The sequence below is a fragment of the Sturnus vulgaris genome, chromosome 24 (genome assembly GCF_052056855.1).
Source record: "Sturnus vulgaris isolate bStuVul1 chromosome 24, bStuVul1.hap1, whole genome shotgun sequence".
NCBI lineage: Eukaryota > Metazoa > Chordata > Aves > Passeriformes > Sturnidae > Sturnus > Sturnus vulgaris.
In genome coordinates this window covers 5,125,458-5,153,436 of record NC_142266.1, presented here as the reverse complement: position 1 = coordinate 5,153,436, position 27,979 = coordinate 5,125,458, and the positions used below count along the sequence as shown (strand labels likewise).

The window sequence follows — 27,979 nt, the reverse complement described above, 5'->3', positions numbered from 1 at the left end:
ATCAGCACATCCCTCCAGCCACAAGGGTTACAGGGACCAGGCCTGGCCTGTCCTGCTCAGCTTTGGGAACCTCATGTCCCCACTGTACAGTGATGTCACCATGGTATGTTCCAAAATTCCATCCATGGAATGCTCCCAACTCATCCAAGACCTTCTCTGTCACCATGGCGATGACATCAGCACATCCCTCCAGCCCACACAGAATTCCAGGGACCAGGCCTGGCCTGTCCTGCTCAGCTTTGGGAACCTCGTGTCCCCACTGTACAGTGATGTCACATCCTAAAATTCCATCCACAGAATGCTCCCAATTCATCCCAAAATTCCATCCATGGAACGCTCCCAACTCATCCAAGACCTGTTCCGCCATCAGCCCATCCCTCCAGGCCTCACACAGTTACAGGGACCAGGCCTGGCCTGTCCTTTGGGAACCTCGTGTCCCCACTGTACAGTGACGCCACCGTGGCACATCCCAAAATTCCATCCATGGAACACTCCCAACTCATCCCAAAACGTCACATCCCAAAATTCCATCCACGGAACACTCCCAACTCATCCCAAAACGTCACATCCCAAAATTCCATCCATGGAACGCTCCCAACTAATTGAAGACTTGTTCTGCCACCATCACATCCCTCCAGCCCACAGAATCGCTGGGACCAGGCCAGGCCTGGCCTGTCCTTTGGCAGCCTCGTGTCCCCAGGGCCCGGCGCCATCACCGCCGCCCACCCCAACGTTCCATCCACATCCACGGCAGCGCTCCCACGCCAACCCAAACCCGTTCCACCATGCTGTCTATGACATCAGCACGTCCCTCCAGCCAATAGCGTTGCAGGGAGCCGGCCCGGCCCGTCCTGATTGGCCCCGGGAGGCCGATGTCACAGCGCGTTGGTGACGCTGGCGCGGTGGCCTGGCCCGGCGCCGCCCGGCGCTGCCTCAGTGCGCTCCGGCGGCCTGTGCTGAGGGGCAGCGCAGCCTCGCCCTCCTCCGCAGCGTTCCCCGGAGGAGCAGGAGCGGCCATGGCCCGGCCGGTGCGCTCGGGCCGCGGGCCCAGCACCACCATGCTGTTCCGTATCACCATCCAGAGGCCCCCCGGCATGCTCAGGAGGCGCCTGAGGGCGCGCTCCAGGCTGCAGGCCAGGAGGGGAAGGCCCTTGGGGAAGAGCGTCCGCTTCAGGTCCAGGCGGGCGCTGCCTCCCTTCTTCCTCTTCATGGAGAGGCACCGGCGGCGGCTGCAGAGGAAATACCCCCAGCTGACCATGGCGCAGACGGCCAAGAGGCTGGGCAGGATGTGGCAGAGGCTGCCCGAGGAAGACAAGGAAGTGTACAAGGAGGAGGCCGAGTTCAGGAGGGGCAGGAGGATGCGCCGCAGGCTGAGGAGCAGGAGCAGGAGCAGGCGCCCCAGGATGTCCAGCCGGAGGAGGGCCATGAAGAACCTCATGATCTCCTTCACCACCAAGGCGGCGAACCTGCGGGATTTCCTCCTGTCCTACCTGTGACTGCAGCTCCTGCCTGCGGCTGCAGCTCCTGCCTGCGATTGCAGCTCCTACCTGTGCTGGCAGTTCCTAGCTGAGACGACAGTTCCTACCCGAGATTGCAGTTCCTTGGGAAGTCCCAATAAAGCTCCAAGTTGTTATTGCAGCAAACCCCGACCCGCCGTGGTGTCCTTGGGCAGGGCAGGAATTGGGGTTGAAGGGAGCTGGTGCCATCGTGGGTGGTGGGGAGGCTGGGGAAGGGTGGGGATGGACGTTCCTGCACATCCACAAGGAAAACAGCGATGACTTCTCCAAACCAGGAGTTAAAATCAGCTCCTTCTGCAAAGGAGGGATTCCAACAGCAGGTCCTGGAGCTGGGGAGGAGGCACAGGGAATGCAGATGGGGAGCCAGGAGGGTGCAGGAACACAGAAACATGGCTTTGGCTTTTCCAAGGAAAAGGCCTTGGGAAGGTGCACAAACCCAGAGCCCAAACCCACACAGCTCCCTGACCCTGCTGAAGGAGCCTCAGAGAGCTTCGTCCCCTCCACCACAGCCTCTGTCCAGGTTCCTTTAGGGATGGTCACAGCTCCTTCCCACACAGGGTCACATCCCAGAGTCCCAGTTCAATGCCACATTTTCCCCAAACTCCAAAAGTCTCCAGAAAACAACTCCCGAGGAGTTCCTGTCCCTTATTCCACACACACAACTCCCGAGGAGTTCCTGTCCTTTATTCCACACACACAACTCCCGAAGAGTTCCTGTCCCTTATTCCACACACAGGACTTTTATCAGACCTTTTACACTCCTGTAACACCAGGACACAAACCCCATGGCCAGCAGCTCTCCCTGCTGGGAAACCTAAAATCCCAGGATTTGTCCCTAGGATATGGGTACAAAAGCTGGAATATTAAGGGGAAACTGCAAGGCTGCCATGAGCTGGTACAGAGTGTTTAAGTGAGCAGGGACAAGAAATCTCACTTTAATGGTTCTCCTGCCTGCACGGCCGCTGGGAGCCTGACAGCATCCATCAATTAAAATCTATTCCCAGCTGCAGCAGCCGTGGCTCCAGCAGAAGGAGCAGCTATTTTTGGCACGTTACAAATATGAAGTGGTCAGAAAGGCCCCAGATATCACCCAGCCAATTACGCTTTCCACGGAATCGTTGCGTTCCCCCATCCCTCAGCCTCCATAAACAAGTGGCACTCAGGCAAAATCAGGCCTGGGGATGTTGGAACATGGGTTCCACTCAATTGAACCCATCACACAGGGCTGGTCCTGAGAAATGGTTCCAAGTTCCTGCAGCTCTGCCTGCAAATATTCACTTTTTACAAGCAATACCCCCAATAAAATCCCAGTCTGGCCATTCCCACCAGTCCCTTCAGCTGAAACGCCAGCTGAGAGGCTGAAGGGACAACTCTGCCAGCTCTGAGCACACAATAAAATCCCAGTTATCTGCAGCAGGAAATCTTCTAGTGACAGGAAAACACGAAGGGATGGGAAACAGCACACTGGAAATTGGTCGTTATCCACCTGGATGTGTTTCCCACTAATGGTGTGGGGACTAGAGCTGGAAATAACTGTGAGAGCAAAGCATTATCAAGGAGAAATAACACTTTGGGAGATGCCTTCCAGCAGCAGAGAGGAAACAACGATCGTGGAAGAGCTGCAGGCAGCTGATGGAGGAGGGAGGTAAGTGATAAATATGGATATTATGGGGGGAATGCATCTCGGGGGCTTGGGGTGGGTTCCTTCCCCTGCTTTCCACACTGTAGTTAAAACCCGCAATAAACCAACTGCAGAAAATGGTTTCTCTCGGTATTGGCACAATTTTGGCTCGTTGGGAGCCTCGGCACCTTTTTTATGTGCTCAGAACTAACGTTAATGGCGTTGTTACAGACCCAGGAATGTCATTTTTATCGTAATGCTGCCTGTGTTGTCACTGCTCGGGGGGAAAAATGGTTGAAAATCACCTTGGAAATTGCCTGGCCCACCTTCCCTTCAGGCCAGCTACACGGATTCACCTGAGAGCTGTCCTTGGGATTTGCTGTCCCTCCCCTCTCCATGTGGGGGCTTCAAAGGGGACGAGTTTCAGAGCAGAAGGGAAAAGCCAGGAGTGACAAATCTTTATCCAAAGCCCTCCCAAAATCCACCTCCCTGTGCCTGACCGGGGGCACAAACACACATGTGCCACCACGGGTACGTGACACACTTTTGGCACTTCAAAATTTGGGTACACAACCCAGAATTTCCTGTACTCCCCCGCACCCAAACAAAAAAAAAAATCCAATTATTGAGCACAAAAACCTCAAGATGTGGCTGCTGCACTCGTGGTGCCATTGAGAGCAGGAGAGCTGTGGCTCTGCAGAGATCCCCTCTTGTCCTGAGGGAACAATGGCACTTCAGCCCCCCTCCCTCATCCAGCTCCACTCTCCTCATCCCAGCAATTCTCATTTTTGCGTGCACGAGATGCACTTGAGAGGCAGCAATAGCAGGGGAAGCGCTGGAGGACTCATGAACAGATTTATTTCAGAAATTTCTCGGCGGCGATGCTCCCACACGTGGCCTTGTCTGTGTTTATGGATACACCAGGATTACACCGAAACAAATCCCAAACCAAGCCCTGCCGTTCTCCTGGAGGCTGCAGTGAGGAGCTGAGCCTTTGAAGGGGCTGTGTCAGTGTCCCCAGAGTCACCCCAAACAATCCCAACTGCAAGAAGCGCCCATTGGAGGGGGACTCTCTTCTCTCTTCTCACTCACACGCACCCAAAAAGGATTTTGGGACCAACCCACAGCAGCCAAACCTGGCGAAAGCCTGCCCTAAACCCCCACTTAGGAGCAGATTAATTCAGGATGACTGGGAGGCTTTGCCGGCTCCTTGTCAGGCGTTAACTGAGATGTTACAACTTCAACACCCTTGGAAAAAATCAGAGCCTGGAAGAGTTCTCTGCTCATTAACTGCCTGCCAAAGGATCCTCCTGCTCGCGAGAATCGATAACCTGCTTTTGTTCACAGCTTGATTTTAATGGGACCAAAAAGCCACAAGATGCTGAGAGGCGCCAGGACCGCGGCGAGGGGAACAAGAGCTCGGCTCTTTGTAGCCCATCGTGCAGGCAGGGAGGCACAGATTGAGCATCTCCGAGCTCATCCCCATCTGCACAGCTCGGGGAGAGGCAGCACACCCTGCCCCCCTTGTTAGCTTTGATTTACATCACAGATCACCGCAGGAATCGGCTCCTTCCCCGGCATTCCCACGCCACCATGCTCCCAAGGCAATTTTTCCTGGCTCTCCCATTGCCAGGATGATGCTCCCTGCCCTGCAGTCCTTGGGGACAGGGAATCCCCAGTCCCAGTTTAGGGGAGATAATGGAACGACGGGTCTTCCAAACAGCACCACCCCCACCGAACACCAAACCCATCTGTTTCTTTTAGTTACCAAAAAAAAAAAAAAAAAAGAAAGAAAGAAAGAAAAAAAAGCAGCAGCTGAGTTATCAAAAGTGCAAATGGAGCAGCAGCTTGACAGACCCAGTTTTGGCTTTCCCAGAATTCATCATTTACATTGATAAAATACGGGTTTGCTCATGAACTTCCTCATTCCACTTAAAGCCACAACATTCCAGTTCCATCAGGCAGGGATGGGAGCTGCAGTTCTCGTGGAGAGGGAACGAGTCAAACACCACAGAACAAATCAAACACCACAGAACAAATCAAACACCACAGAACAAATCAAACACCACAGAATCTGTAAAATATCCCAGATTAAGAATATCGATATTACGGTTGGCATTGGAATTAAATTATTTTTAAGACCCCTTCCAACCCAAATCATTCTAGGGTTAGAAAAATATTCATCTCTTTTCTACATGAAAAATAAAACTGTTATCAGACACAAAGCCCATGGCCAGCAGCTGTCCCTGCTGGGAAACCTAAAAATCCCAGGATTTGTCCCTAGGGTATGGGTACAAAGGCTGGGGATATTAAGGGGAAACTGCAAGGCTGCCATGAGCTGGTGCAGAGTGTTTGAGTGAGCAGGGCCAAGAAATCTGAGCTGAGCATCACAACCTGAGCTGAGCAGGGCCAGGGCTGCTCCATCCCTCGGTGCTCTGTGGCTCTCCTGGGAGGATGAAGAGCTCTCAACAGCCGAGAGCACAGATCCGAGCTGCCAAGGCAGCAGAACAAGAACTGCACGAGGGCAAAATGTCCTTTTTAAGAAGCCTCTGTGGGTGACCTTAACACAACACGAAGTCTTTCCAACTGCAGAAACTCTTGAGTGCTGCCAGTGGCTTCTGCTTTATTATTTCCTGCTTTTTAAAGCTGCTTTCTGTCTGCCCTTTGCTGCTCCGAGTTTCTCTTCCTCTCCCAGCTCCTCAGAGATCAATCTGTGCCTTCTCCACTCAGCTGATGTGAGTTGTGTCACTGCTCACTGGCCTATCATTCCCGATTTCCATGGGTCTGATCAGATAAAAAAATCCTGAAATCTTCTCCAGTCAGCAATGAAGCAGAATTCTGGGAAAGGCAGCAGATACCGAGTTCACTTTCTGCTGGGGAAAATAAAAAAATAATCCACCTTCACAACGTGGGGCCGGGCCGGTGATGTTCTGTGCCTGCATTAATGATGTGGGAGATGGGACAGAGCCCTGCAGGCAGCACAAACCTCTGGGAGCAGCTGAGGGACCCCAGGGGCACATTCCCATCCTGGAAAAAAGGGGAAAAGGTGGAAAAATCCTGTCCGGTTCAGAGGGAAACGCCTCGTCCTGCCCCAGGGGAGGAGAGATCCCATGTCCTGAACCAGGCAGCACAGCCTGGGCTGCAGCCAGCCTGGAATTCTGTGGAATTCCACAGGTTCTGGGAGGATCTGAGCATCTTTTTTTGCAGGATCTCAAGCCAGGGCACCTGGCAAGGACCTGCAGCGAGAGCAGCCCCGTGCAGTGACAATTTTATTTGTGCTGCTGCCTTTAAATCACAGCCTGGTGCAGCCTCAGAGCAGCCAAATCTGCCAGGAAATTCCCAGAATTATCCAGAGTTTAGATGAACTCAACTCTCTCCCTTTTCAATCAATAAAAGTGCCATTAAGAGCCTGTTCTGTTGCTGGTGGTGTTTGAGGAGTGCAGCCCTGGCAGAGCCTGCTCCAGATTTTTTCCTTGGGTTGGATTAAATTTGAGCTTTGCTGGGAGGAGCCTTCAAAGCACCAACTCTGCAAACTCCAACCCCTCCTCACCCTCAAATCCAGGGGAATTTCAAAGCTCTGCCAGGTCAGGTTCTGGTCTTGGATTCCACACACCCTGAAATATTTCCCACTGCTTTTAAAAACTGGGATGGCAGGGAAAATATTCAAGGGGGGGTAAGAAACATGAAAATTCACAATTCCAAATGTTCCAGGCTGGTTTATGTGCCAGTCAAGGAAACCTCCAAGCTTCAGGATACAACCAGGAGCCCAGCCAAGGCTTTTACATGCCCAGAGCAGCTTGTTCTGAACAACATTTTTAGAAGGAAAAACCTAAAAAAAAAATCCGATTTGGAATCTCCTGAACTTCCCACCAGGAAACACCTTGGAGTCAGTGGAGCCTTGCTTGTCTTTCCCAGAGATTTGCTGCAGCCTTTCCGAGATTTAGGAAGATGGATTCTTGGCAGAAAAAAACAAAATAAGTTACTTTCCTGGCAACTTGCTAAAATCAGAACTTACATGAAGGAAGGGGAAAAATGCCAAAAGCAAAGCAAGGCCTGGCATCCACAGCAAATGCAGAATCCGTGAGTTTGTCCCTTTGGACTCAATTAGTCCAAATTTACAAAGAATGACACCCATAAAGATGTTAAACATTAACAAAACTTCTGCTAACTCGCTTCAAAATGAATTTTAATTGCAAGCTGTTTGATACATTGCAAAATTTAATGAGGGTTTTATTCTGCCCACAAAAATTCCGATATATTAATTTCGGCCTAAAAAATCTATAGTTCCTTAAAGGCCTGAGAGAAAAAAATAATCGATGACAGAATGTTCTAAATGCCAATCTCTGAGATTGTTCTGCTTTTGAGCTTCTGGGGGAAGGCAGATATTGAGCACAGCCCCTCCTGCTCCAACATTTCTGCTTTTAAATGGGTTTTTGAGGGAACGTGGCAACACAGATCATGGAATTGTTAAGGCTGGTAAAGACTTTTAAGATGATCAAGTGCAGCCATCAGACTCAGGAGCTTTTGCTCTCTTCAGCTGGAGACGAGGCTCAGATCAGAGGGTGAAATATCAGAGTTTCAGAAGAGCAGCAGATTTTTCCTGAGCTTGCCTCAGCCTGGGCACATCAAACAAATGGGAGAGGAGAGAACAGAGCTGCCCAGCCCAGGGGGATTCCCTGGAGCAGGAGCCCCTTCCCAAGCACAGCTCACAGCCAGGGATCAGGGATTGATCAGGGATCTATCAGAGATCAATCAGGGAACAATCAGGGATCAATCAGGGAACATTCCCAAATCCCAGGGCTGGGCTGGAACAGGGATCCAGGCTCTGCTCACCTGCAGGGAAATGCAGGGAGGTTTCACTGGGAACGTTCCAGTTTGCACTGGGACAGCAGAACTGGCAGCACCAGCAGCGGGTGTGGGGACACACCTGGGCACAGGACACACCTGGGCACAGTTCCCACCTGGGCACAGGACACAGATTTACCTGGGTACAGCACATACATGGGCAAAGGACACACCTGGGCACAGCTCACCTGGGCACAAGACACAGCACCCACCTAAGAGTAGAACCCACCTGGGCACAGAACACAAGAACACAGCATCTACCTGGGCACAGGACACACCTGGGCACAGGACACAGCATCTACCTGGGCACAGCTCACCTGGGCACAGCACCCACCTGCCCAGCAGCAGCAGAGACCCCCGAGTGTCCCCAGCCCCCTCTGGTCCATCCCAGCCCGGTTCCCCCCGGGCAGGATCCGGAGTTTTGGGGCTGGGGGAGCTGGGGCAGCTCCTGGCCCCGGTCCCTGTCCCAGCGCTCCCAAATCAGCTTTGTCACCTCCACCCTCCCCCTCAGCCATCACACGGCAGCTCTGAAACCTCTTTCAAGATTTTCCCTTTCGTTTCTCCTTGCCTTTGATTCACTTCCAGGCTCCTGAAATTCCAGTGCGGCTTTGAACAAATATCCTTTGGTTTTTAAACTCACACAAAGCATCTGTGACTGGGCAAAAAACCCCAAATCCTCTCTGAACACTCCCCTTCCCACAGGGCTGGTGGGAGCACAGGGCACTGCTCCAGGATCAATGGGGGTAATTCATTCCCTGACATTACACAGGGAACAACCTGATTTCCAAATTCCTTCGTGCCAACTTCCAGCCTGAAGCACTTCTGTTATTTTTTTTTTCCCCTTTTAAGAACAGCTGACTTATCAAAACCAGGTTTTTCGAAGAGAAAAGCACAAGCTAAGCCACATTACAATAATTGAAGCTATTAATTACCTTGATGCCTTTCTTTTTTAAGGGAGATCTTTAATGCAGGTGATTCTGGCTAAAAAAGCTAATTTGAGCTGCTCCATCGTTTAAAGGATGATTATAAAAATTAATTTAGAAAGAAGTGGGAGAAAGACAAAGGGATAAAGGAGAGCAGGAAGAGATGGGTATTCCCCCTGTGCTCCACCTGGGAATTATCAAAGGAACGGGGCTGTTTTCAAAGTCTAGAAAGAGCTGGTCAAGTTTTCAGGTTTTATAACAGTTAATTGGATTTTCCAGAGGAGTTGTGGCTGCCCCTGGATCCCTGGAATTGTCCCAGGCCAGGCTGGACGGGGCTTGGAGCAACCTGGGAACAGTGGAAGGTGTGGGATGGGGCAGGGGTGGGATGGGATGGAATGGGATGGGATTTAAGGTCCCTTCCAACCCAAACCCCTGCAGGATTCTGTGGGAATTCCAGCCAGCAAAGCAATCCTTGGACATGAATTGTCAACAGCATTTTGTTTATTCCTGATCCTCCAATATTTACTGATGCCCTGAGCATCTTCCTGATCCCCACTCCAAACCCAGCCACCAGAAAGGTCCCTGGGAGGCAAAACCCAACCCATCCCTGCTGTGAAACAGCCAAAAGTGTCACAGCCAAGGCCAGCAGGAGGAGATCCCGACCTGCCAGGACAGGACAGAACTGTGCCAAGGAGCCCAAACTCAGCAATTCCCTGGATCCAGCCCCAGGATCTGCCTCCATCTGGGCTTTGGGCACCTGATCTGAGCTCACTCACTCAGTGCCTGCTTTTAACAGCTGATGGGACCAGGTTTCAGCCTGGGACACAAAAATGTCACCATGCCAAGAGCCAGCAGTGGTGGCAGCTCCCAGGGCAGGCAGGAAAACTCTGGATTTGGAAGCTTGTGGAATTCATGATTATCACAGAAATTCCTGCCTGACAGCCCATTCCCAGAGCCAGGTTTGGGATTAATTCCTTAAGGAAACATCAAACCCTGGAAAGGAAAATCTTCCCCTGTCCCGAGGATGCTCAGGTGAGGTTTCACCCCTCGGATCTGACCCAGCTCAGGTGAGGCTGCAGTGACCGACCCCAAACTGCTGCTAAGGCAGCTCCTTCTCCCTTCAGGAATCCAGCAGTCCCAGGTGAGCAGCTCATGGATCCAGAATGGAAAACACACCCTGCCCTTCCCTGCTCACCCCCCTGATCCCTGCCAGGGCATCTTTGGCTTTTAAAGCAGCAACAGCAAAGCAAACAACAGGAACAAGGGTCAATTTTTGTCACATTAACTGCACTGCTGGGACTTGAGAACAAGATGCCCCCAGGCCTGGACTAGAGCTGGAAAATTGAAAAGTTTGGCTAAATTAGAAACAAATAGATATGGGGGTTGTACTGCAGATGTGTCAAGATAAATCCCAGATACTTATGGAGATGTCAAAGTGAACAAGAACAACAGAGTACTGTGAAAATACACCAGGAATAACAGGTACAACAATCCAGCTCTGAAAACACACCAGGAATTACAGGTACAACAATCCAGCTCTGAAAACACACCAGGAATAACAGGTACAACAATCCAGCTCTGAAAACACACCAGGAATAACAGGTACAACAATCCAGCTCTGAAAACACATCCAGATTAACAAATGCCAGCTCTGAAAACTCAATTCCGATTCCTGACTGCAAGAGTTTTTCATGCTGTCGCCACACTTTGTTTCCTCTGCCCTCTCAAGAACTGCACCAATGCATGTTGGTGTTTCCCTACTCGTTGAAACGCTGACATTTTCATCCCCTGAGGCCCAGACATCCCCCCCCCCCCCCCAAAAAAAAAATCATTTTAAGGGCAGAGGGATGAATTCAGCACGGATTGGAGCCATCGGTGGTGATTCCCAAGCTCCAGGGAGCGATGGAAAACCAGCCCAGGGAAAAGCCAGCAGGCAAAGAGCGTTTAAACCAGATTTTGTGAGGCAGCTGACATCTGAAAACAAAGCGATTCCATCCTTGAAACAACTTGTAAATAGCAGCAAAACATCCCAGAGCGGGGCCTGGAGAAAGCCCAGCAGGGAGAGGCTTTGAAAGCAGCCGAGGTGTGCGCGCCGCCGCCCTGGAAGGCGCAGATAAGGGAGCGTGGAACACGGGCGTTATCGGCTCCGGCAGACACACGGTGACACCAGAACGCGGCTCCCCGACAAAAGGGAGACCTCCCTGCACAGGCACAGCCGCAGCAATGACAGCAATCGGTGTCTGAAGGCGAGAAAAGCGCCCTGGGAAGGCGCAGACAGCTCCGGGAACAGCTCGCTCTGAAGGCGCTGATCCTCCCCAGCGACGTTTGTCCAAATCCTTGCTTTAGCTGCGAGGGATCCGTGTTCTGCTGTGACAGCGTTTGAAAGAGAATCCCAAATATCCGACTTTTTACAACCCGAAACATCATCTGCACTTACTTAAAGCCTCCTTTCCCTGCCAAATCTGGGTATTATTCACTGCTTTACAGTCTATATTTTGGGTCACATCCTGAAGGAGGTTCCAATATTTTTCTCAGCTTCCAGCCAGGCGTGTCAGACTCAGTCTCTGTCTCAAAAAAAATCTCTTTTTACATTACAGCTATTGAGGCTTCTTGAAAAAACCTCTTGTTCTTTTTTTTTTTTTTTTTTTTTTAATACTCTTCCAAGGTGTGTTTGCAGGACAAACACAGAAAGAAATGAAGAATTAATGACCTTCAGGGATTTATTTATTTTCCCCTCCACTATCACAGGCTTCCCTGCCCCTCATCCCTCGGGATTCAGGAGCACACAGCCGTGGCCTTTCCATGGGGATCTTTGCCTCTGAGGTCACCAAACAACAAAGAAGGGACAAATTGGGATAAAAAGGGCAATTCAACCATTATCAGGGTCGTTTTCAGCCTAAAAGCATCTCCTTCCTAGTCTGAATATTCATTAAAAGCTTTCCACTAGACAGCAAATGGAATTCATTGTGTTAATGCACGGAAAAGTCAAACTGGGGGGACAGGGGGAAGGGATCTGATCCCGTTGGATTGGATGGAAGGGGAGAGGTCCTGGGGCCGCTGTCCCAGGAATTTCTCTGTCCCTGCCATGTCCCAGGGCAGGATTTGGGAAGCAGAAGGAGAAGGAATGGAGCCAGGAGCAGGGAGAAGTGGATTCTGCCAGGAAGGAGCTGAAACTTTCCCTTCCCTCCAGGAATATTCACAAATATGGAACTGCTCCATATCCCACCTCACCCCTCCTTCCAGCATTCCCAGTTATTTCTGCAGTGCCAGGAGCTCTGGGATCACCACTTAAAACCCAGGAAAATGGGAAAGTTTCCTTTCCCCGTGCAATGATTGGAGCTTCCTTATTGCAGGAACTCCTGGATGCTTTATCTGTATTTTTCACGTATTTTTCTTCCATAGGCAATGTTTTCCATAGCACTGGGAAACGTGGATGAAGAGGCTTTTGAAATCTCTATTTAAATGTTGGTTACATCTTCTTTGTGATCTGCAAAATTCACTTCCTTCTTTAATTCCATCATTTTTCGTTTCTCTGCTTCTAATTGGAAATGAATTTCACAAAGGCTTCCAAACCCTAAAACTTTGCTTTAGTGGGAAAAATCCCCTTTTCCTCTTGGAAGGTGCATTCCCTGCAGAGAACATTCTGGAGAAGTTGGAGCACGAACCTCTCTGTCCAAAGAATTCCCAATCCCTGAACTTCCCAACAGCACCGAGGATGCTCAGGGTTGGTTGGAATTCACTGGGAAATCATCAGCTCTGCCTCCCTAATCCAGGGCTCCCTGAGCTACAAATTCCTGCTCTTCACAGAGAAAATCCATGTTCAAATAAGGCCTGGAGGGCAGGAATTCCAAAGTTCCTCACCATCACTCCCAGGAATTGGAACTGCTCTGGTTCCAACTTCTCCAGAATGTTCTCTGCAGGGAATGCACCTTCCAAGAGGAAAAGGGGATTTTTCCCACTAAAGCAAAGTTTTAGGGTTTGGAAGCCTTTGTGGGATTCATTTCCAATTAGAAGCAGAGAAACGAAAAATGATGGAATTAAAGAAGGAAGTGAATTTTGCAGATCCCAAAGAAGATGTAACCAACATTTAAATAGAGATTTCAAAAGCCTCTTCATCCACGTTTCCCAGTGCCATGGAAAACATTGCCTATGGAAGAAAAATACGTGAAAAATACAGATAAAGCATCCAGGAGTTCCTGCAATAAGGAAGCTCCAATCATTGCACGGGGAAAAGGAAACTTTCCCATTTTCCTGGGTTTTAAGTGGTGATGAAAGAAGTTCTTTCAAGACACACAAAAAACCTTCCCGGCTCCAGCCTCGTGCACGCCCAGGGCAGGATAATTCTTGTCAACTTGCAAATGAAAGCAATTACAGCCTGGAAAAATTCTGCCAGAGAGTGGCAAGTGTGAGATGAGAATCGGAGGCAATCTGCTTTTCAGAATCCCTGCGAGGAGCAGCAGCTGCTGGGGAGGCACAGGGGGGGGAGAGAGAGGGACCATCCTCACTGCCACCCACACCGGGATGCCAGGAAAAGTCTGCAGGATCCTGCTGGGTTATCCCAGAAAGCTGCACATCCCCAAATCCTGGCTCTGGAGCCACGGACTTCACAGGCAACTCCGAGATGAAAACCCGGAGCTGAAAGCTCCGAGGGATCAGAAGCTGCTTTGATATCAAGAAAAGGGCTTGGCTCATTAGGAGCCCACACTGAGGAGATTTTCACCAGCCATCACCAGCTCCGTGTGAAGCTGTGACCTCCAGAACCTGCAGCTCTGAGAGCAGGAGGAGTGTGGGGAGAGAGGGGCTGGCCAGAGGGAGCATCCAGAGGGAATCCTGGAGCATCCCAGGGCTTTAATGACTTTTGGGAGGCTCAGGTGGTGGGGAGGGAAGGGTCAGCCTCACAAAGTGATGGGAAAAGGGATTTGAGAGGAGCTGCTGAAACGCTGATGGCTCCTTCAAAAATCTACCCCCAAACTCGGCTCTGTGCAGGAACAGGGAAATGAGAGAAGGTGGAAACGAGGGAATTTCAGGAATGCTGCTCCAGAAAGGGCTGACAGCTCCAAGGGGTCTCAGGAAACAAGAGAAAACCTGAAAAATGCTGTTCCAGAAAGGGGTGATGGTTCCAAGGGGTCTCAAGAACACGGAAATGAGAGAGAATTTCAGGAATGCTGGTCCAGAAAGGGGTGACAGCTCCAAGGGGTCTCAAGAACATGGAAATGAAAGAAAATTTCAGGAATGCTGGTCCAGAAAGGGCTGTTGGCTCAGAGGGTTCTCAGGAACATGGAATGAGAGAGAAACAAGAGAGAACCTAAAAAATGCTGTTCCAGAAAGGGGTGACGGCTCCAAGGGGTCTCAGGAACACGGAAATGAGAGAGAATTTCAGGAATGCTGTTCTAGAAAGGGCTGATGGCTCCAGAGGGTCTCAGAAAAAGAGAAACAAGAGAATTTCAGAAATGCTCCTCCAGAAAGGGCTGATGGATCCCAGGGATCCCAGGAGCATGGAAATGAGAGAATTTCAGAAATGCTGCTCCAGGAAGGGCTGATGGCCCCAAAGGGCTCAGCTCCATTAAAAAAAACCAAAAAACTAAAAACAAACAAACAAAAAACCCCCATAAAATCAACCAGAGGAATCTGGAATTCCAAGGTTCTTGGTTCTCCCAGGCTCACCTGTGCGTGGGCACTTTTGTTTTCACCCCTTGCCCAACATCTGGAGCACAGCGAGGTGCCTGTGCTGCCTTCACATCTGGCACAGCTGTGCTGGAAGTGTGTGCAAGAATTCACATGCAGATGTTGGGACAGGTTCCTCTTCCAGGAAATCACGGGGTGAAGCCAAAAGGAATTCTACACAAATGAAGGGAAAAAAAAACAGAGGAGAAGAAAAGGTTTTGTGCAAGGGAGGGAAATGCAGCACCCAGGCTGGAGAGGCACTGAGGGGGAGGAACTGAACTCAGACAGGAATAAACTCCCTGGATTTGGCCATTCCTCATTTGCAGCCCTCCTTCTTCTCCCACTGCATTCCCTGAGCATGGGATTATCAACAGAAAACCAAGGAGCAGAAACCAGTTCCCAGGGGGAATGACAAGGGAAGGCTCAAGGAGTGGGAGGCACTGGGGCAATGTGACAGCTGATGCAACTTTCCTAAAATAAACCCAAAAAGGCTCAGAGCGTTCTGTGATCTGAAGCCCACGACACCAGGGGAAAGCAGCAACAGCAGCACAATTCCCAACCAAAATCCCAGCTCCTCCCACACCAAACACAACATGGATGTGAAAGAGCCTCGTTATTAAAGCAACCATCTCCATCCTAAAAGTGAATTTCCCACCTAAATTTTTCTCATCAGAAACATCTGAAGCTCCAGGACAGCCCAGGCTCTGTCAGAGACACATTTTGGGGTGTTCTGGGTGCTCAGCCTGACAGGTTTTGGGGTTTGAGCAGGTGCCACAAACCAGGGACAATCAGCAGCAATTCCCAACAGCCTCACTCAGCACCAGGAATTCCCAGCTCCAGCAGGTCCTGGCACAAAGGACCAGTGCCAGGTCCTGGAAGGATTTGACACCATCAGGTCCTGGAAGGATTTGAGCTGCTCTGGGGGATTTTCTTCTATTCCATGGATTTAGAAGGAGGAATTGCACAAATCCTGCCAGATCTCTCAGGGACAAAGCGAAAGGAAGAGAACCCCAAGTCTGGAAGAAAAGAAAAAGCCTGAGGATGGGGATACCAGAGAATCCCAGAGTGGAGTGGGTTGGAAGGGACCTCAAAGCTCCTTTTGTCCCCACTGGAACAGGAGCATCCCCCACGCTGGGGACAGGGCAGGGTCACACCTGGATGGCCCAAAGGAGAACAGGGCAGCTCCTGCTTCCCATTTCACCTCCCAGCCTGCAGACCCCACTGAGAGGAGTGAGGGATTTGTGGGGTCTGCTGGTGGATCAAACCAGCCCTGAGAGATAAAAGAAACGATGGGAAGGATTCCACTGATTGATGAATGGAAAAAACGTATTTACCTTTACAAACAAACTGCAGGACTGCTGAGAAATGAAATTGGATATTGAAAGGTGAAAGAAGAAATGGGGTAAAAACCATGAATTCTGTAAGAATTAAAAATGCAAAGGGAGGGTTGTACAGTGGAGGGGAATCTCAGGTATCAGGGGTTTGGGAAATCTGTGCCTCTCAAGTACCTCAGCCCATGGGGAAAAAGAGAAGGAAATTGGGATAAAAAGGGAGGGGAGTCCTCCAAAAATCTGAGATATCCCAGGGGAATGCCCCATGACCTCTCCCTTTATTCAATAAAATTCCAGGACTCCTCTGTCTCCTTTTTGGACACGAACCTCTGCTGTTTGTGGATTCATTTTCCACCCCACAGGCTCATCCCACCCTGCTCCTTCCCCTCCTGCTCTGCAGGATTTCATTTCTCACCTGGCAAGGCCCCAGGTCCTCCAGCAGAGCTGTGGGAGCAGCTGAAAGAGCTGCAAATGTGTGATTTTATTAATCTGCCTCAAACTGCTCCTGTGCTGTGCTGCTCTGCCTGGCACAGCCCTTTCCCTTGGAATTCTTCCTGCAGGATTCACATCCAACAGGTCGGGGAGCAAAGGAAACCCAGCTCAGGATTCTCCAGGCTGTGGGATCAATGTGAAGGCACTTAAAGCAAGCTGGCTCATTTTAAAAAAAAAAAAAAAAAATTAAAAAAAAAATCCATTTTTAAAGCCGGGAGGGTGAATGATAATGCAGATTTTTTCTAAGAGCAGGTCAAGTCAAGGTCACTTGAAGTGCTGAGTTAATGGGCTCATAAATACCATCATTAGGTGCCATTCCATAGCTTGGAAACACACTGGAATTATCCTCCTGATTAAATTGGATTTTGTTTATTTGTGCCCAGTCCTGGCTATGACTGAAACTACTCAGAATGCTTGGAAAATGAAATATTTGAAGTATTCAGCTGCAAGAGGCTTCAAGAGAATTGGCTGCAAGTCTCTCTGCTCTATTACCAGTAATTAAAACCCGTTTTTTCATAAGCAGAAGGGGGAAAAAGGGGTTTGAGTTCTCTTTTTCCTGCTGAATCACATCAGCATGGTTAAGGATTACATAGGAGAGCCAGGTTTTTTTTTTTTTTCCCCCCTACGGGCAAAAATTATTGAGAACTGACTCATCTGAATTTAATTACAGGGCCAGCTCAGAGAGATGAGATTCCAAACAAGCCTGCTTTGCAATTCCACTTGTGGGACTGCAAAGTTTCCTCCAGGAATGAGAATGGAGATGCCCTGGAACGGGCTGGGGGTGTGGCTGGCTCGTGGGGATGTGGAAATCGGGGATGTGAAATTCAGGGATGCACCTCCAAAAGCAGGAACAGCCAGGGGGGGAATTCCTGCTGCTGGGGCCAGGGGATCCCAAAAAAGGCTGAGCTCATCCAGGGGGAAGGAGCTGGGAGGAAAGGCTGGACACCCAGAGGGGGAGCAGGGATGTAAATCCATCATTTTTCCCTCCAACAAGCCCCAAAGTGACACCTGTAAAACTTAAACCAGGCTTTAATCTCAGTTCTAAGTGCATACACTACAGGCTCAGCTCAAAGCCAGCCTTACATTCCCCACAACTGGCATCTTGAAAGTTTTTTTTTTCCCTGCTGTATTTACGAGGAGTTTATTAATTTTATTTTTTTTATTTTATTTTTTTTTTTTCCCCCAGCAGGTTCCCTCTGCCAGGCTTTGTTTTATTTTTGACATGACAAGACACAGCTCTGCTCTGGCAACACCTCCAGGCTGAATAATGTTTCTTAACCAGCTCCATCCATCTTCCCAGCCAGCACAGCTGAGTTCCTACGAACCAACAGTGCCCTAAAATATTAATGCATTCTAATAAAACCAGCCCGGGCCTTTTTTTTTTTTTTTTTTTCATCAAACAGCAACATCTAATTTTCCAAGGGGGCCTGGGAATGGTAAACAATTGGTACGTGGTAAATGGCAACTTCCCTCCCATCAATACATCCTAAACACTCCAATGCTGTTCCCTCACAATTGCCAGCCAGGATAAATCACTCAAATAAATGGGATTTGCAACGGGATCCTCGCAAATAATCACAATTTAACTCGCTGCTGATAATCCCAGGCAACACCTGATCATTTTAAATGCTTCATTCTTCCCTTCCAGGGGGAAGCTGGGTTTAATTCCAGCTTCCAGGATCTTCCTTTGAAGCATTTGCTGAGTGCAGTTTGATCACAGAGTCCTTTATAAAACAAACAGGAGGAACACATCAAATTCCCTCTGCACTTCCTGATCTCTCCTGCCTTCAGAGCACTGGGGTGCTCTTAATATTGGAAATGTTGGCTTTTATCCCAAATCAAAGCAGTATTTCTGAGAGCTTTTTCCCTGGGACGAGAGGGGGGGTTGGAATTCTGTCTCCTGTCCCAGGCACAAATGGTGAAACATTTCCAGAAGTTCATCAACAGCAACAGGTTTAGCAATAATCAGAACATTTAGCAAAAACCAAGGCTTGAGTGTGGCAGGCTTTGAGGTTGGGAGATTTTGTTTGGGTTTCTTTAAAACTTTTTCTTCTTTTTCCCAGCCACAGCACAGACTCTCCTTGCAGACAACAGGATTCGAAGCAGCCAATGCTCCCTGCAGAGCCTGCCAAGCAAACCCCAAATTCCAGAAGGAAGCCACTGGGGGATAATTGGGAATTTCCCCTCCTTCAGGCACAAACTGCTCCCTCTGACCCCCCCCTGTGAAGTTTGAGCCCCACCCCAAGTGTCCTACATGGAATAAAAACCAGCAGGAACCTACCAGAGCGAGGATCCCTCCGTGCCAGCAACTTCCAGGACATCGTATCCATCCTCCAGCTGAAAATCCATGAAAACCAGAGCAATGGTGTCCCCAGGCTCGGCCAGGATGGTCCAGGTGCAGTCTGCATTGTTGCCGTACTCCAGGGGGAAGTGAGGGCTGGAGATGATCCCGCTCTGACCCCGCAGGGTCCCTCCACAGGCATCGTCAGCTGCAACAAAACGCCAGGAGTGAGCCCTGGACTGGCCCAAATCCAGCCCAAAGTCACAGCCCAAACCTCCCTGGTTTGTTGGGAAGGACGAGAATTTACTGGGGGAGTTTTGTAGATATCCAGAAAGTTTTATAGGAATGAAAGCGAGTTTTGATACAGAAGAAAAGAATTGCTGGGCCAGTGTGGCTGGGTAACTGGAAGGCAAAGAGCAAAGTGAGGTGCAAGGGAATTTTATGGCTTAGAGCAAAGGGTAAACCCACCTCAAACAAAAGATGTTTTTACCAAACAAAAGCATTTTCAAACAAGGAAAGCCAATGCTGCAGGTGGAGAAAAGATCTCAGAAATTTCCACTGCAGAGCAAGTCCCAAAGTTGAACATGTGGCTACTAACTCTGCTGATTGGCTAGTCACTGCCAGCACGTGGGAATTTGGGCAGTTTGGGTGGGCTGTGTGTAAATGTCAAAGGTTTTGTGTGTGATGCTGATTGGTTTCATGTATTAGGATGCTCTGGAATGAAAAGTTTCTAATGCACTGTGAGCAGAACTAGAGGGGCTCCAGGACACACAGCTTGGCCACAGCCAGCAGCTCTGGGCTCACCCACGGCCCCCAACTGCTGCAACCTCCTCTGTGCAATAAATGACATTTTAGGAGCCGGCTGAAGCCTCAGTCAGGCTCTTTCAGGGGTTCAGTGCCCACGAGTGAGGATGAGGATGTGAAGGGATGCAAAACCCATCAGGATCAGCCAGGGGCTCATTCCTGGCAAGTGTTGGCTCATTTCCCACCAAGCTCTTGGCTTGATTTGAAACAGCCCCAGGGCCAGAGCTGCTCCCAGCTCATCTCCCTGTCAGGCACTGTGGGGGTCTGAGCTGGGCTTTGCACCCCTCAGCAGTGCTTTGTCATCACTCCCTGTGTTCCCTCAGAGCCAGGATTAACAGAAACACGACTGAGGTGATTCTCGTGCTGGGGTTTGGATGTTTATTGGATCTGATCAGAAATTACAGAAATTGTGACAGCACCTCCAGATCCTTGCTAGAAGTGGGAAAAATGGCCCCAGCTGAGGCTGCTCCAAGGCCTTTTAAAGCTCAACAAACCAATAAAAGTTTAACACCTACATTATTTATCCTTTTGACCCAATAATAGATTCCCACGACCCTTAGAGTGACATTTGACCAACCAAAGGTCACTGCCTGAGTTCTGTGGAGAAGATGAACAAAGAAAAAGACACCACTCAAAATTCTCCATCTTGTCCCATATCCACAACTACACTAAAAAACCTCAAATTTAAAACCCATCGCCCAGTGAAAACACACACACCTAACCCACTGCACATTGGTGATTTCTAGCTCATTATTCACATTTCCAAGCCTTCTCCAAGGTTTCAGCTCCAGAGCAGTGTTTTCCAGGGGTTCTGTGCCTGGAAGCACAGAAAGCTCAAAAACTCCAGATTCCTGAGATCCAACAAGACACCATCTCCTCACTCGTTCCTCATTTAGGCCCAAAGAAATCCTTCAAACTTGGATGCACAGGATACACAGTGGGACCTCCAAAGATCCATGGAAAACTCCAAACCACCCCCTTGGACTGGAAGGAACAGGAGGGGAGGGAGAACAGGCTGAGGAATTTTCATTCAATGCCACATTAGAATTCTTCAGCAAGGGAATTCTCTGGTTTTGTGCAAACTCACAGGAGCTGAGGATCCAGCCCAAGGCACGCTGGCTTGGCTTTTTTTATTATCATTATATTTATTATTAAGAGGGGAGTTCTTAATTTAAATTCCTTGACTTTTTTTTTTTTTTTTTTTTTTTTTTTCATTGCAAAAGGGATTTAATGGGAAATATATTCCCTTCCCATCCCACCTCTGAACACACACTCGCTCGGTTTGTAGAGGCTGTTATTGCTTCCACACATTCCTACAATCATCCAAAATCTTCTCCAATTATTCTGGGCACAGCACAGCCTCAGCAGCTGCTGCACTTACAGTAAAACAGAGCACTTTTAATGAGATTATGCACATTTGATAAACCCAAAATGGAGCTCCACAAACGTTCCCAACTTTTTCCTCTGGCTTTGCTGAGTTTTTTACTCTGCCACTCACCAGAACCATAAACCCACCAGTTCTGCTTCAATTCAGCAAAAATCTGAGCAAAGACTTCTCCCTGCGTGCATGGAAGTGTTTTCCCAACAGGTTGGGATGTTTTGGGATTGTTTTCTGTGCTCCAGAGGCTTCCAGAGGTTCACTGGCACAGGTGAGGGCAGAACAGGAGCAGCATCCCGAGCCAGCTGGGAATTCTGCCCCCACCATTCCAACTGCTAGGATAAAAATACAGCTTAGGCTCAGCCTAAGCCCCGTTTGGGCTCAGAACTTGGCCTCATTTCACTCCTGAGAGCAGAAGAACTGGGCAGGAAATGTGTAAAACACACGTGAGATTCCGGGGATTTCTGACACGAGGATGGGATTTTTCCAGGGATGGGATTTTTCCAGGGATGGGGTTTTTCCAGGGATGGGGTTTTTCTAGGGATGGGGTTTTTCCAGGGATGGGATAAACCCCAGCTTAGCCCAGGCTTCACAGCCAGTCAGGACTTCCAGTTCTGGAAGCAAATTCCCAAATTCCACAGCCAAACTCCTGCCCCAGGTGCTGTTCTCCTCCTCACCAGCCCAGGTGGAATCCCCGGGGAGATCCCAGAATCCTCCAACACCTCTCTGTTATCCTGGAGAGGAAAGGGAAGGGCAGAGTCCCCAAACTTTGTCCTTTAAGGTGACTTGGACAGGTCTAGCCTCAGTTCTAACCTGCTCACCTCGAGAGCAATTTTCTTCCCAATTTATCAGGATCCCATCCCCAATTTCCATTAGGAAATGAAATAACACCTACAAATACCTTTAATAAACTTCCCAATGGCCATGACCAAGAAGGCAATTTTAACAGAATTCATTGCAATCTACACAGGCCACAAAGATCCTGTTGCTCTCAGGGAGAGCTAAATTTATTAAATATATTTACTCTCCTTCAGGCAAGAGCTTTGCAATCACCCTTTTCCCTGCAGAAGAAAGGGAAAACCTGTTTGATAGGATGCAAATCCTTTTGCCCTTTGCTCCAAGAGAAATCTGTGTGCCCAGTTTATCAGCCAAGCACAACTGGGACGCTCCTGGGAGCCCAGTGATGCTGCTGGGAGTTGCAGCAGGGCTCCAAACCCACCCTCTGCAGCCTGGCTTTGCTGCTTTGCTGCTCTCCTGGAGCAAGATTTAAATGTTCCAGGGGAATATTTCACCTTCCTGCCTTCCAAAAAACGCTTCAAGTGCAACTTCCAAGGCAAAGTCTTGAAGGATCAGGACCAAATCCATCAGAAAAGAAGTGGCTGCCTCCGGGAAGCTGCAGGCACAGCTCCACCAGAGCAGCTGAAAAGCACATTTTGTGCTGCCCCTGGAGCCATTCCCTGGATTTTCCTCCTTCCTGGAGCAGCTCAGGTGCCACCAGCCCCAGTGCTGGACTCCAGGCTGGAAGGAGGAAATCCAACACGAGTTTGGCAGTTCAGGGTGGAAATGCAGAACTGGGCTTCTCCTCCAGCTGGAAAGGAGATCTCAGGAGTGGAAATGATGCCAACCCTCAGCTCCAGGAGCAGCTGGGGTCAGGATTAATCCCTCCCTCCCTGGGGTTTCCCCCAAAAATGCTGAAGGAAGCTGGGCAAGGAGCAGACTCTGGGAAATGCTGTCAGAGCAGAGGGAACTGCTCCATCCAGGCAGGGAATTCCCTTTGCTCCTAACTAGATGTTGCTTTGCCCGTTCCCAAGGTGAAATTTTGGGGAATTTCACCTCTTAGAGTGTCCAGAGGAGGGCCATGAATGGTGAAGGGGCAGGAGGGGCAGCAGAGGGCAGAGCTCAGAGGGGCTGCAGCTCCTCCTGATGGAATATTAGGATGGATTTAGGACAAGGCTGTTCCCCCCAGAGGGTGCTGGGCACTGCCCGGGCTCCCCAGGGAATGGGAACATTCCCAAGACTGTCAGAGCCCCAGGAGAGTTTGGACTCTGCTCTCAAGGTGGGATTTTGGGGTGTCTGTGCAAGGCCAGGAGCTGGAATCAATGATCCTTCACCCCTTGGTTCTGTGAGTATTTTCACCTCCAGTGAAACTCCAAAAATAAAATCAAAAGAAATGTATTACCAAAGTGACAAAGACCGTCCTAATTTGACAGAGAAAACCATGAAAATTGATCATAAAAAACCACCAGGGATAAGCTGCCCTCTCTCAAGTCACTCTGAGCCTCTCCTCACACTCCCTAAACCCTCCTGGCCCCAAACCAGCAGAGAAGTGCCCAAAAAAAAAACCCCAGCCCCAGTGAGAGACACACCACATCTCTGTGCCGTGTAACCCATCCAAGGGAGCATTAAAAACACCCCAAGCAAACAATATTTGCTCACTTTCAACTCCAGCTCCACGGCCCAGCTTCGAGGGGCTGATTGATTGCACAGGCAGAGTCAATAAAAAGAATCAATAGGAGATGCTCTGCTCAAGTACACAAGGAATCGAGGGAAGAGACTTCAAGAGCAGCAGCAAATGTTTTTGGTAGAACAACACAGACATTTGTGTATTTACAGACTCTCCAGCCCCTCTGGGAGCACAATTAGCAAGGCACTCTCTGGACTGCTAAAGGAATTTGAAGTTTCCCTGCCTCTAAACTGGCAGGAAATTGGGAATTGTTTTCAATCCAAGGGCAGCTTTTACCTCCCCTACAGCATTCCCAAGGCAGGGAACACCCCAGCCCTGCCCAGATCCACCTTCCCTGCAGCACAGCACCGCCATCACCCTGGGCTGTGCCACAGGAGAGGGAACCTGGCACTGGAAAGCAGAAAATCCAACCCCATTCCCAGCGTTTGAGCTGGAAAACCTGCAAATGGAAAGGCCATTTCCAGGGGGATCTCAGGGGGATGTCAGGGGGATGTCAGGGGATGTCTGGGGGATCTCAGGGGGATCTCAGGGGGTCTCCTTACCTCGGCAGACGGGGAGAGGGAAATCCCAGGAGGCTCCGTGGCCCGAGCTGGCCTGGCAGGTGAGCAGGGCGTGGCCCTCCAGGAAGAAGCCGGGGTTGCAGCTGTACCTGACCCTGTCCCCGATGCTGAAGGTGGTTCCTTGCTGCACCCCGTTCTGCAGCCGCCCCGGGTTCCCACACGTGTGGCTGGGCAGGGCTGCAAGGCAAGCAGGGCATGGTTAGCTTATAAATACAGATTAAAGTGTTATAAATACAGATTAAAGGGTTAAAAATACAGATTAAAGTGTTATAAGTACAGATTAAAGTGCTATAGATACAGATTAAGGTGTTATAAATACAGATTAAAGTGTAATAAATCCAGATTATGGTATTGGCTTTTCACAAATATTAGGGTGGATACCATATGCGTGGTGCTGAAATGGTTTTGAAGATACAGCATTCTTTAGGAGGAATATAAATTGATAAAGTGACTTTGTAATAAATAAACTGCCTGCTCGGCTGGGTAACACCCAGTGAAGAGGCCTTGTCCTGGGTTACAACGTAAATAAAGATGTGCCCAAAAGTTTGTATTTTATCCCCATGTGTTCACCCAGCTGTGGCAGTGATCCTGATCTCTGTGGGGATCTCTGATGTTCATGTTCCAGCTGTTCACCCAGCTGTGGCAGTGATCCTGATCTCTGTGGGGATCTCTGATGTTCATGTTCCAGCTGTTCACCCAGCTGTGGCAGTGATCCTGATCTCTGTGGGGATCTCTGCTGTTCATGTTCCAGCTGTTCACCCAGCTGTGGCAGTGATCCTGATCTCTGTGGGGATCTCTGCTGTTCATGTTCCAGCTGTTCACCCAGCTGTTGCAGTGTTCTTTCTCTTGCCCACAGCCCATCCTCCCTCCAGGAGATCTCTCCTGTTCATGGCCATGCAGTCCCAGGGCAGGGCTGATCAAATTCCATCATCCCATTGGGAGATGCTCCAGCCAGGGCAGGAGCCGAGCATTTCCTACCCAGATCAAAGGGGAGATTTGGAACAGCAGAGCAGCCTTTTCCCACTGGATCCCAGAGGAAAACCAGAGCCTTCCTACAGGATCACCCCTTCAACCAGATCTGGGCTGCTCCCACCACTGGCAGGGTGTCAGGTTGTATTCTGACTCTGCAGTGGTTGTCTTTATAGAAAAAAAATACATGTATTTTATTTTTATTTTTTTTCCTATTAATTCCTATTATTATTATTATTGGAGTCTCTCACTGGTTTTGCTTTCAAACAATTACACACCTGCTACTGATACACCAGTTACCAGCACTGATCATTGCAGAAATTAAAGACCACAGCCCAAATTAAGACTGATAAGAAAAATAAATTAAAACCACAGCCAAGAAACACAAATACTCTAAAAAAGGCAGACTCGAGGAGTGGTCGTGTAAAACAATTCTTGGAATATGGAAAACAGTTTATAGAAAAGTTTGAAAAATGTGTGATGGGTCTGTGAATATGCAAGGGGCTGATGGATTTAAGGGGTGTCTCCAAAACCACAGGTTTTGGTTGCACATCATTGCAACCTTTTGCTTTATTGTTTGTCCTTTATGGCCTTTTTATTAAACTTTTTAAATTTACCAGGAAAGTGAATCTCGTTTTTCACATAGGGACAGGGCAGAGGGAAATCCTCAGTTAAAATAGAATAAATCCTCAGTTAAAATAGAATAAACCCTCAGTTAAAATAGAACAAACCCTCAGTTAAAATAAAATAAACCCTCAGTTAAAATAGAATAATTGTCCCTGAAAATGGAATAACTGGCATTGAAAACAGAATAATTGATGTGAGCAACCTCCAAACTTACCCAGTGTTGGACCACAACTCACCAGGCCCCTTGGAGTCAATGTTTAAATATCATTTCTACCAAATATCCACATAAAGAAGGAAAAATCCCTCCCCAGGCTGCTGACTCAACAAGATCCTCTCCTCCCTGACCAGTCTGAGCAATTTCTAAACCACAGGAAGGAATTTTAGGATCAGGCCGTGGTTGGTGCTGGATCTTCTGGATAATCATGGAATGGTTTGGGTTGGGAAGGAATTTAGGGATCATCTCCTGTCACCCCATTCCATGGGCAGGGACACCTTCCCCTGTCCCAGGGGGCTCCAGCCTGGCTTTGGACACTTCCAGGGATCCAGGGGCAGCCACAGCTTCTCTGGGAATTCCATCCCAGCCCTCACAGGGAGGAATTTCTTCCTAATTGCTAAACTCTCCCCCCTCATTTTTATATAATTTAATTCCGTTATCTAGCTTGAGTTGATTCAATCCAGAGGTCACATTTTTCAGCAGGGTTGTTTTACACCTTAAATCCACCCTAAACTGATTGCCTGGCAAAACCCTCCCGTGTTCCAGTTCAGCAGGATTTATAATTCCTGGTGTTTAATCCAGATTTCACACACTTGCATCAAACCAGAGTCAAACACAGCTGGACACAGCTGCACTTAAGGCACAACAGAGCCCAACAAAATCAGGGGAAATGTGGGATACTCCAGTCTGAGATGGGAAAGCTGCAGCTGAAATGCCAATAAATCCTCAGGCAGTGCCTCTGCACAGCACTTGCAGGGAATTTAAATAAACCCCCCAGGTTTCCACGAGCCACTCCAAAAGAGATCAGCTCCAATCACGGCTTTAGAGGCCGATAAAAAAAAAAAAACCAAGCAAAGACAACCAGGCCTAAAAATGACTTCATCAAACTGAAATCAGGCCCTTGTGCAGCATCTCCTGTGCTGGTTCCTTTTCATTAGGGCTGGGAGAGCAGGGGAGGGCCCTGTTCACACTCTGTGATGGAAAATGAGTTTGTCAGGGATGAATTTCCACGAGCACTGGGAGCTCTGCTCTGCAGCCCTGCCAAGGGAAAGGGGGGAGATGAAAAGGAAAACGATGCCCTGGCACACATGGAGAGGGATAAAACCCAGCCAGAGCTGGAGCTGGGGAAATGGGACATAAATCCCCACTGCTGAGGCAAATCCTGCCCTGGGCAGCGCTTTGGGATGGGGACTGGGATGTTCCTCTGTACCCCTGACAGGAGGGGAATGAAGGGTTAATCCCAAATGGGCACAGGAGCAGTTCCCTGATCCCAGAGAGAGCACCTGGGTTCATGGGGAACCCAGTGCTGGAAATCCTGAAATTAAACATCACCTGGAATGGGATTTATTTTAGAGGCACGTCCAGATCCACTCCTGAGCTGCTTCCATCAGGTTTTGGGGTTTTCAGCTGTTCCTGTGAGCTCAGGTCACACCTGAGTGTTTCAAAAGCCCAGTTTTGGGGTTTTCAGGAGGGTCTTTGCTGTCCCTGTGAGCTCCGGTCACACCTGAGTATCCCCAAGCCCAGTTTTGGGTTTTTTCAGCTCTCCCTCTGATCCCTGCTCACACCTGAGTATCCCCAAGCCCAGTTTTGGGTTTTTTCAGCTCTCCCTCTGATCCCTGCTCACACCTGAGTGTCCCCAAGCCCAGTTTTGGGTTTTTTCAGCTCTCCCTCTGATCCCTGGTCACACCTGAGTGTCCCCAAGCCCAGTTTTGGGTTTTTTCAGCTCTCCCTCTGATCCCTGCTCACACCTGAGTGTCCCCAAGCCCAGTTTTGGGTTCCAGCCACCCCCAGCCTCTCCCTGCACAGCAGCAGGGGCAGATCCCAGCTCCTGACACCATTTCTTCCCCCAAACCCATTATTTCCACCCTCCCCCGAAGCCCCTGGGGCTGGGAAGTTGCAGCTGGAGCTGTCCCTGCCCAGGCAGGTTCTGGGAGCAGGGGCTGCTGTCAAATCCAAACGGGTGGAAAAGCAGCCCAGAACTAAGGTTTCATTTTCTGTAATGATACTCAAACCCCCAATTTAATTAAATTACCAATGTCACTTTTTTTTTTTAAATGAACCCATTCCTGCTTTTATGCTTCCATCCTTTAAAATTAATGAGTAGAACTCCGCTATAAATAAAAATCCATCATTTTTAAAAGTCAATCTCTACCACGAGCTGCTCTCTACTTAATGAACTGTGAAGAATCAGACAACCCTGACCTGCATGGGATCTTAAAATCAGACTTGAAAAACAGATCTCAGATTAAAATTCTGCTTCAGTGAGCTGCCTGCACATTTCAGATGCTG

The 27,979-nt window shown here is 49.2% G+C and overlaps 1 protein-coding gene across 9 annotated transcripts in view; it reads right to left on the bottom strand.

The window, feature by feature from the left end:
* The window catches only part of CSMD2 (CUB and Sushi multiple domains 2), a 288,669-nt gene that overhangs the window by 187,808 nt on the left and 72,882 nt on the right, over positions 1–27,979 (bottom strand). For all 9 annotated transcript variants that reach the window (XR_015808349.1, XR_015808350.1, XR_015808351.1 and 6 more), the window contains exons 5-6: positions 23,863–24,057; positions 18,675–18,882 (exon numbers count right to left, since the gene is read on the bottom strand). Coding sequence is in view for 5 of the 9 variants with exons in the window: in XM_088178517.1 (XP_088034643.1) it covers positions 18,675–18,882; positions 23,863–24,057 (403 nt within the window). In the remaining 4 variants the exon portion in view is untranslated. The remainder of the gene's footprint in view (positions 1–18,674; positions 18,883–23,862; positions 24,058–27,979) is intronic.